This window comes from Hemibagrus wyckioides, linkage group LG29 (genome assembly GCF_019097595.1).
Source record: "Hemibagrus wyckioides isolate EC202008001 linkage group LG29, SWU_Hwy_1.0, whole genome shotgun sequence".
Lineage (NCBI taxonomy): Eukaryota > Metazoa > Chordata > Actinopteri > Siluriformes > Bagridae > Hemibagrus > Hemibagrus wyckioides.
Genome location: NC_080738.1, coordinates 15,511,566 through 15,522,205, shown reverse-complemented (window position 1 = coordinate 15,522,205; position 10,640 = coordinate 15,511,566). Strand labels below are relative to the sequence as shown.

At 36.4% G+C, this 10,640-nt stretch overlaps 1 protein-coding gene across 2 annotated transcripts; it reads right to left on the bottom strand.

Annotated features, from left to right (window-relative positions):
* Positions 1–3,014: 3,014 nt before the first annotated feature.
* LOC131348980 (C-type mannose receptor 2-like) lies at positions 3,015–9,808 on the bottom strand. 2 transcript variants are annotated; one of them, XM_058384238.1, is made up of 6 exons: positions 9,714–9,808; positions 8,963–9,019; positions 7,254–7,634; positions 6,669–7,001; positions 6,496–6,587; positions 3,015–5,717 (listed from the first exon to the last, which is right to left on the bottom strand). In XM_058384238.1, the coding sequence occupies exons 2-6, from the start codon at positions 8,994–8,996 to the stop codon at positions 5,610–5,612; spliced, it is 948 nt and encodes a 315-aa protein (XP_058240221.1). In that variant the 5' UTR covers positions 8,997–9,019; positions 9,714–9,808; the 3' UTR covers positions 3,015–5,609. The 2 variants fall into 2 exon arrangements, with proteins under 2 accessions (XP_058240221.1, XP_058240223.1); XM_058384240.1 differs by lacking the exon at positions 8,963–9,019 and having other exon boundaries at positions 9,714–9,791.
* Between the last annotated feature and the right edge of the window lie 832 nt (positions 9,809–10,640).

Sequence of the window (10,640 nt, the reverse complement as noted above, 5' to 3'; positions counted from 1 at the left end):
AAGTATGAACACAAGTGATGTATTGATATGCTCTTATCAGTGAGACACAGGAGAAAAAGATTCAGCTGCATAATGGATGTTTAGGATGGAATTACTAAAACAATGAACACAATCAATAGGTAAAATTCAAGATTTTTTTTTAAATAAATGTAACTGATCTTGTTCATAGCATGTGCGTATTGATCAGAGGGTTACATTTAGCAGAATCAAAACAATAAGTGTCCAAATTACCAAAAATGCAAACATTTCAATTAATTTATAAGTACATTACCTGCTAGTTTTACTCTGCATCATTACAGATCTGTGTTCATCTGTGTAAATTCACAGTCTAAGCGAAGAGCACATTAAAATGACATAACAATGGAGATGTCATTTTAGGAAGAAGAATCCTTCATTTTAAGAAGTTGCCAATACATGGCATGACATGGTAGACATACCATTTGTACCACACAAAATTTGTGTTCTGGCTCAGTGAATATCATCCAGTTACACTAACACAGATCATGATGTTCTTTGAGTGGTTAGATATGAAACACATTAAAGGCAGTCCTCCCATCTTGTTTACCAGCCATAAAAAGCCCTAATATATAATTACACTTAACATGCTATAAATACAACTTGCACATACTTCACATACTGCACAATTTCTACTATTTGCACTTCAGGTAGATGCTAAACATCTATCTATCTATCTATCTATCTATCTATCTATCTATCTATCTATCTATCTATCTATCTATCTATCTATCTATCTATCTATCTATCTATCTATCTAAACACTTAACAGAGCATGATCACAGGGTGGTGTAGAGATAACAATCTCTTATCTCCTGCCTAGCCAAGACGGCTCAGTAGCACGTCAACTTCCAAGAGCCAACCTCCCATCCTCACCACACTGTAAAAATTCACCTGTTTTAGTTAGAACTAGGGAATACTATCAAAACACTAGCATTGCACCCTAATAACAGAATGGATAGTTTTTCAGCATATTATTAACATATTAGTACAAAAAAGCAAAATGAGTGAAAGCGATATGAGCTGCAAAGGCAAAAATGTGACATCAAAACATACCTGAAATGTAATAATGTAAATCTGCTACTTCTTGTCTTGTTCCTCCTGACTGTCTTCAGTCTTGACCTTTCTATAAAGCTTCCCTGACTACTGTGGCTTTACAATAATGCAAACCAATCCTTTTATTGAGCTTGTTGACATTGGGGTGGTGAGATGTTTTGACATTGATGACAAACTGATTTTCATTTAATTTCTTTTTCCTTTTTTTGAGACACTCTGTTTAATCAGGCTCCTTATTTGAACAAACCAAAAACCATGGAAATAAAGGGAAATGTACATGTCCTTCAAAGTCCTATATCCTCAAAGTTCATCCTGAATAGGAAAATTATTTAAGGAAAATTCCTTATTTTTTCTCTTTTATTTATCTGGTCATTTTCAAATAAATATATTAAATGGTGTAACAGGTACACTATATTGCCAAAAGTATTCGCTCACCTGCCTTGATTCGCATATGAACTTAAGTGACATCCCATTCCTAATCCATAGGGTTCAATATGACGTCGGTCCACCCTTTGCAGCTATAACAGCTTCAACTCTTCTGGGAAGGCTGTCCATAAGGTTTAGGAGTGTGTTTATGGGAATTTTTGACCATTCTTCCAGAAGCGCATTTGTGAGGTCACACACTGATGTTGGACGAGAAGGCCTGGCTCTCAGTCTCCGCTCTAATTCATCCCAAAGGTGTTCTATCGGGTTGAGGTCAGGACTCTGTGCAGGCCAGTCAAGTTCATCCATGTCTTTATGGACCTTGCTTTGTGCACTGGTGCACAGTCATGTTGGAAGAGGAAGGGGCCAGCTCCAAACTCTTCCCACAAAGTTGGGAGCATGGAATTGTCCAAAATGTCTTGGTATGCTGAAGCATTCAGAGTTCCTTTCACTGGAACTAAGGGGCCAAGCCCAGCTCCTGAAAAACAACCCCACACCATAATCCCCCCTCCACCAAACTTTACACTTGGCACAATGCAGTCAGACAAGTACCGTTCTCCTGGCAACCGCCAAACCCAGACTCGTCCATCAGATTGCCAGATGGAGAAGCGCGATTCGTCACTCCAGAGAACGCGTCTCCACTGCTCTAGAGTCCAGTGGCGGCGTGCTTTACACCACTGCATCCGACGCTTTGCATTGCACTTGGTGATGTATGGCTTGGATGCAGCTGCTCGGCCATGGAAACCCATTCCATGAAGCTCTCTGCGCACTGTTCTTGAGCTAATCTGAAGGCCACATGAAGTTTGGAGGTCTGTAGCGATTGACTCTGCAGAAAGTTGGCGATCTCTTCGCACTATGCGCCTCAGCATCCGCTGACCCCGCTCCGTCAGTTTACGTGGCCTACCACTTCGTGGCTGAGTTGCTGTCGTTCCCAAACACTTCCACGTTCTTATAATACAGCTGACAGTTGACTGTGGAATATTTAGGAGCGAGGAAATTTCACGACTGGATTTGTTGCACAGGTGGCATCCTATCACAGTTCCACGCTGGAATCCACTGAGCTCCTGAGAGCGACCCATTCTTTCACAAATGTTTGTAAAAACAGTCTGCATGCCTAGGTGCTTGATTTTATACACCTGTGGCCATGGAAGTGATCAGAACACCTGATTCTGATTATTTGGATGGGTGAGTGAATACTTTTGGCAATATAGTGTATCTTAACCAATTGGTGACATTTGCAAATGAGCTAATTATTCATATTTTTAAAAAATATGTTTGTAGATTTTTTTGTGATTGTAAAGTATTGGGCTTTGTATATTTAGAACATTTATATTTTAGGAATGTTGAGAACTCTCATCGGTGGTCTTAAGCCTGGATAAATTGGAAGGGTTGCGTCAGGAAGGGAATCTGGTGTAAAACCTGTGCCAAATCAAAATGTGTGGACTGGGTGATCTGCTGTGGTGATCCCGAACAGGGAGTATGCGAAAGAACAACAACAAAAACAACGTTTATTTCCTCTTTATTTTTTTTTCTTTCAGTTATCTGGTCATTTTCAAATAAATGTATTCAGTGGTGCAATTGGTATTTTAACCAGTTGGTGTATACCTGCACAAGCCTTTGCTAAACCAGCCCAAATGGCTGGTGCAAATAATGCAAATGTGAAAAGCTTTAAAATAGTAACAAACACTAAACAGGTTGTACTGTGAAATAAAACATTCAGGAACTTTTTGACAGTAAAAACAGGTGGAGAAAGAATCAGGCTACAACTAAATTCTTACACACTTTACATGGCCAAAAAAAAAAACCCCAAACCCCCCCCAAAAAACAAAAGGTAAACTAATGCGGTTCAGGATGTCAACACCACAAGAAAAACAAGATTTAGAACTATATTTATATGTGCATCTAACTCGGCCATTATAATACCAAATCACTTATTTAAAACAGTGGTGTACAGCATATGGGCAAAGGAATGGTCAGACCTCACAGATGGCATAGACTGATTTTCATTTACGCATTTCCTAATTTGAACAAAACCAAAGAGTTTGGAAAGAAGTGGAAATGTAAAATCTGAAGTCCTTATTTTGAAAGCAGCTGTATTAAGGAGACTTCTAAAACTAAATTATTATCATTATCACTAAAATGATCGTCTCCAGTGCATAATTCAACAAAACTTGAGGCATGGGAACATTTAAAGATGAATTAACTAGTGGACAGGAAATAAAAAGGTCCAGGAACATAGACACAACAGATCTCTGAACCTACTTGATCCTGTGTAGAATAAGTGCTACACAATGAATCGATGGATGGATAGTATTTTTTGTCTTCAAATTGTGTAACCAGACTAACACAAACTGAATACCTTTAATTCCTTCTTATTAATCTGTAAACATACAAATTGCTTGACTGCAGAATGAGATGGAGTAAAAGTCCTTATCACAGCACAAATTGGCCAATCAAGGCCTAGAGAAGTCCGCATCTAAAGTTCGAGTTCTGTCACACCTGGCAACCTGCATACAATTTTGACCAGTAACTAATAACATTTAAAAGTATAAAATAAAACAGAAAACAAAACGTACAAATGCAGGAAATTGTGTAAAATTAAGCAAACTGCCATGCAACATTTTCGAAATAGTGAAGTTAGTGACACCTTGTGGATATGTAGAGAAGTACAGCTAAGTGTGCAAACCACCTTATTTACATTACAAGTCATAATAACTGTGTGTAGACTTCCTGGTCATGAGAAACATTGAAATGTATGTATTAATATTTGTTCATTTGCAATAATATTTGCTCATTAACCATTTGAAATCATAACTATAAAATCTTTGATCTGAGACTTGCTGCACTCCTGGACTGTAAAAACACAGGCTGTCACCACTACAACAGAAGGACTAACAATTTTTTATTTTTTTTTTATTAATTTCATTTATTGCAAGCCCACAGTCTATTGTAATTTGATTCTTTGACAAAATAAAATGATTTAAAAAGTAGTAACAATAGCAGTTCAAGAGTTCAATTATTTGATGAGAGAAACTTGCTTTACAAATATCAAAATGGACAGAGATCTTAACATTCAACCTTCAAGTCTTCAGTTTAGAGAAATACAACAAAAAGCTGCACTAAATATGTCTTTATTACACATGCTGCTTGCTTGGCTATGACTTGAAGGCTGTCTTTCTCTCCTTTGTCATTTTTTTTTTATTGTACATCTTAATATTTCTTTTCTCTGCAGAGAAGTGAATTTTATTTGTTTGATTTGTTTTCCTCTAAAACTGGCTCCAACTGAAATAATTAGAGAATTAACTAAAGATAGAAAAACTAAGCACAATTCAAAATGCATTTCTGCTTGTGATTTATTCCTGTCTATGTTTTGATAGCTGCAATATTATGACCTTATCAACTTAACTCAAAGGTTATAATTATTTGACTTTCACTTCCTGCATTTAAACTCCCGCCTCTTTGGTGTCTGTTTAGTTACACTGTGTTACCACAACATTAAAGTGACTGCAATTGTGTGAGCTTGAGTAGGAGAATGTACAATAGTATAAAAGAAGAAAAATGATTGAAGAAAAATTACAAAAATGTTTTAGGCGCATTACAATGATTTGAATATATTAATGCTTAAATAGTAACAATAATAATAATAATGGTGAATATATATGAAAAAATAAATATGTCTGAAAGAAATCTAACCAGACTCATCTATGATATTGTACAAAGCAGCTGTCCTAATTTGGCCCAAATCTCTCCATTACTCCAACCACAACATCTAGGCCAAGCTTGTTGAAAAATTAGAAAGACAGTAGAAAAGAATATGTAGAAGCTACAGCTAAAGGTAATTAAGTATAATTATTGAGGATTGAAACCATATCTGAAAGCTAAAATGAACCCAGATTAGACGTTTGCTAAAACTATTTTTTTCAAAACACATTCACTGATCCTAGTTGTGCCATTCTGTGCCATTTTTTTTTTACCCATTTTAGTTAACTATCAAGTTATAAATTGAATACAAATTGATTTGAATATGTTTTTTTCCATGACACTACATTTACATCACAACAGAACCTGATACAGAATTTAAAAGGTATAGGCTGAGAAGTATGTAAGAAATTTATTTACAGTCCATTGCCACTTTTCTTCTGAAATACACTTCCATCTGGCTGCACCCTCCAAGCTACGTTCATCTGCCTTGTTATGCCAAGGGCCATCAGTTTCTGCTTGAACTGAAGAAAAGAATCAGGATTTTACTGCTGAATAATACAATCTCTTATTTTCATTTTTATAGCACAGTGTTGTTGAATCAGTCAGAAGGTGCAGATTAATTTTCTCACACAGAACTTTCAGGTGTACTTCTAACTGCATGTTTATATTAATACCCTCCATGTTATATGTTATCATTTCAATGGTATGAACTAATTCACAGGGACGTGTATGGCAGATATTTCATGTAAACCTAGAAATAAACAGATTAAACAACATATGGGCATGATGTAGCTTCCTGTAAGAAGGAATTGTTATTGTCAGTGTTATTTATGGTTTCTAGATAACATGTCAAGTTGCAATATTTACAAAATGCTGGTGAGAAAATTCATGAAGTTGTTCATGAATATCTTACATTTGTAATAGTATAACTTTATGTGGAATATAAGGACCAAATCTTTCAGGGATGTGCTATTGAGGGAAAGTTAGTGTGAAATTATCAGTCATCTTTTCAGCTACAGAGGTGTACTGGGTAAGATGGAGAAGCCCTGTCCCTCCCTGTGTGTGATTTTTCTCTTCTTTTTTAATTATGTGACTGGATAATAAAAATAACGTGTTGTAAGGCCTGCTTGGAAAGATCATCCTGTTCTTTTACCATTAATCCCGAACCTTTTACATCAAAGCATTTTCTTGAGTTTTGTTGAGCAGCCTGGTGTTAAACTGCTTTATGACAGGGTTAATAATGACACAGGACTACTTCTGTCATAACATAAAAAAATATAGCAACTTTGCGTAACTTACCTGCTGTAAAATGGCTGCCTGAGAAGTAGGATCAAACACACTATCGTCTCCTCGAATCTTCAGTTTTAATACTTGCTTTCTCACTGTATATGCTGTAGAAGACACAATGGCTTATTGATGGTGGATGCTTTCACAAATGACTTGTAACAGAAACAAAAAACCAAAAGACTTACGCATGTGACAGAAGAAATAGTATTTGTTGTTGCATGGTTTATCCTCTAACAGGCTGTTATTAAGAAAACCACAGTTGTTGTTTCGATCAGCATTATTTGGATAGCCAGGACGCCACGGAAGTACAGGACCTACAGACCCATTTATCCAAACCCAAGCAGATCTACTTATGCCAATCCAAGAAGTGCCCTGGGATAACACCAACTGTTGTAACTCATTATTCTGTGTTTCATTTTTTGGGCTGGCCAAATCTGTGTGATAGGTCAAGCAGTATCTCCGACTTCCTGACCAGCTCCTTCGGGATGAAGGGATAGCAATTAACCCTCCAAAGGTATCTGTAAAATAATAGTTACAAATAACTTATTGGCAGTGAGGCAGGCTGCATGTTCATTTCTAAATTCACTTTAATATCATGACATTAGTTATACTCATGCCCTCTTTTAGTAGTTAGCAAGATTATATGCAGAATTCAGAACCATTATCAGCAAATAGGGCTTGTCAATGTGGCAAAATGCTGTGGGTTACAGTCTGAAAGCATTAAATCAATGATTCTAACAAAGTAAATCAAAATGCTTTTTTTAGCTTACCATTGTAACATATGCAGGGTTTCAGATCTGCATTGGGATAATCCGCCCAGGTTCCATTTGAGTCCATTGCAACACAGGTTTCAATCCCAAGAAAATTATCAGGCTGTCCAGGGGCCCAGTAGGATGCAGTTATATTCATTGGTGCACCATAAATGGTCCAGTACCAGACATTGACTTTATTGTATAATCCGACCCAGCCAGTTACTGTAAGGCCATGTCTTTCTGCCTCAGCGGTCAACCTATTCCAGTCATCTGCAGTCTGCACCCTAGCTAAAGTTTTGTTGTTTTTCTGGCAGTAAATTCTCGCATCTGCCCATATCATTGGTGTTTTAATCAGACAGTAATCATGACGGTCATCTTGCAGGGTAGTTGAGACAACACCTGTTAGAAAATTTGATTTTAAAATTCAAAAACAGTGGATAATTGAGATTTTCTTGATGTCATGATCGCATTTTTGGCCATATAGTGTACCGTGGATATCTGACCATTGAATCTAAATGTTACCACAAAGTTGGAAGCACACAATTGTCCAGAATGTCTTTAATATGCTGTAAGATTTCCCTTCACTGAGGCTAAGAAGCCCAAACCTATCCCAACATGATAATGTGCTTGTACACAAAGCAGGCTCCATAAAGAAATTGCTTGTCAAGGTTGGTCTGGAAGTACTCATGTGGCCTGTACAGCTCTGATCTCAACTCCACTGAGCACCTTTGGGATTAAATACACTGCTTGTGTTCCTGCCTTTGAGTTCAAAGTCAGTGTCAAACCTCACTAATGCTCTTGCTACTCAATGGTGAAATCCCCAATGACATGCCCCAAAATCTAGTAAAAAGCCTTCTGTGGAGTAGGTAGTGTAGGTTATTATAATAGATAGATGCCTTTTGCAATGCAATATTCAAGATACATAAAGGTTCCATATACTGTAGATGTGGCAGATTTGGTAGAATATAATCCCATCTGTACTTGTATTGCTCCATCTTTATATAAAAATTGCAATAATTTAATTGCTGCTGTTTTAATAAAGGTGTCCAAAATTACATAGAAAAAGCGACCTGGACTTTGGGGCTACTCAAATTGGACTCTTAGAGACTCTCAGAAGAACGTAAAAGTATTTGTGAAGTAAATTAATCAACTTTTCATGGAAAGCATGCTATTGTCATTGGTTCCATTAGAACAAATCAGTTTTATTACATAATGATGGCTTACCTACAGTGGCAGGTATAAGACAAAACTATTCCAGATTAAGCAGTGTAAGGAATGCTATAACAGCAGAGCTGTGTTCAGATACGCACCAATCCACTTTCTACTGCTGCAGCCTGCTGGACTTCCTGTATATCTTGAGTGACTGAAAGTGGTAAGAATTCAATTCGCAAACAATACCTACCTTTTCCAGTTTGTCTAAATTTTTAAATGTTAATTTTGTTTTGGATTTATTTTATTTTCTGATTTCTTATTGTGTTTTTGCATTTGTTCTTGTGCTTTTGAATTTGTTATTTTGGTTTTGCACTTTTCAGCCACCGTACTTCAAGCCAGAAAATGATAATTATAATATACATGAAATCATATTTTCAGTTTATTACACCACAGGCTTAATAAACATTATAAGCTGGTTAAGACATAGCTAGTCGTTTAAATGTAACCAGTACAGTTTAAAAATTCTTTACAATTCTTTCTTTTACTAACAAAAAAGTGATGTATTAACATCTTACCAGTGAGACACAGGAGAAAAAGATTTAGCTTCATGATGGATATGAAGGATGGAAGTACTAAAACAATGAACACAATTAAGAGGTAAGTCAATAAGATTAAAAAAAAAAAGTAAATTATATTGTTAATTTGGCAAAGAATTGTCCAAATGACCAAAAATGCATTTCAATTAATCATAAGTTAATTATCTTTTAGTTTTTCATTGCATCATATAAGATCTGTGTTCAGATGTATAAATCTATCTAACACAGTCTATCCAAAGGACACATTAAATTGACATAACATTGCAGAGTCCTGTAAAGGTCAGTCCTTCATTTTAAAAAGTTGCCAGTATATGGCATGATATGGTAGACATACCATTTGTACCAATGAAATCATCTGTGTTCTGGCTCAGTAAATACCATCCAGTTACACTAACACCAATCATGATGTTCTTTGAGTGGTTAGATATGAAACGCATTAAAAGCAGTCCTCCCATCCTACACACAGCCATAAACACTCAACAGAGTATGATCACAGAGTGGTGTGGAGACAACAATCTCTTATCTCCTGCCTAGCCAAGAAGGCCAAGTAGCACCTCGACTTCCAAATTAAAAAAAAAACCAAACAAACTAGGGTATATGATCAAATCACTAACACTGCACCATAACAAGAGAATGCATGGTTTTTCAGCATATTATTAACATATTAGTACAAAAAAGCAAAATGAGTGAAAGCAATATGAGCTACAAAGAACGTGACATCAAAACATACCTGAAATGTAATAATGTAAATCTGCTACTTCTTGTATCGCTCCTCCTGACTATCTTCACCTTTCTGTCTTCTGTCTTCAACTTTCTACAAAGCCTTACTGGCTACTGTGGTTTTACAATAATGCAAACCAAGTCCTTTTTTTGAGTTTGTTGACGTTGGAACGGTGAGATGTTCTGACATTGATGACAAACTGATTTTCATTTCATTTCCTTTTGCTGTTCTTGAGCCAGGGCAGCACGGTGGCTTAGTGGTTAGCACTGTTGCCTCACAGCAAGAAGGTCCTGGTTTTGAATCCTGGGTTTGAACAGGCAGGGGTGTTTGGAGTTTGCATGTTCTCCCCATGCTTGTTTGGGTTTACTCCAGGTACTTCAGTTTCCTCCCACAGTCCATAAACATGTACATTAGTTTGATTGGTAATTCTAAATTGCCCATAGGAGTAAATGTATCTGGTTGTCTGTCTATATGTGGCCATGTGGTGACCTTTCACTCAATGTGTGCTGGGACAAGCTTCAGCAGACCCCCGTGAGCCTAATTAGGAATAAAGCAGGTATAGAAGATGGGTGGATGTTCTTGAGACACTCTGTTTATTCAGGGTCCTTATTTGAACAAACCAAAAACCATGGAAATGAAGGGAAATGTACATGTCCTTCAAAGTCCATCCTGAATAGGAAAATGGAACAGGTTTCCTTGATTGTTTTTTTTTTCTCTTTATTTATTTATTTTTTAATTATCTGGTCATTTTCATATAAATATATTAAATGGTGCAACTGGTATCTTAACCATTTGGTGAAATTTGCATCTTAAAATGAGCTAATCATTCATATTTTTAAGAAATATATTTGTAGATTTTGTTAAATGAAATATTGTGCTTTGTATATGTAGAAGATTTATATTTAGGAATGTTGAGAACTCTCAGCGGTGGTCTTA

Coding starts and splice junctions, on each gene's coding strand:
- LOC131348980 (XM_058384238.1), bottom strand. CDS start 8,996: ATGAAGCTAAATCTTTTTCTCCTGTGTCTCACTG. Junction 7,635..8,962: donor TTTTCTCCTGTGTCTCACTG/GTAAGATGTTAA, acceptor ATTTTCTAACAG/GTGTTGTCTCAACTACCCTG. Junction 6,588..6,668: donor CTATTTCTTCTGTCACATGC/GTAAGTCTTTTG, acceptor TGTCTTCTACAG/CATATACAGTGAGAAAGCAA.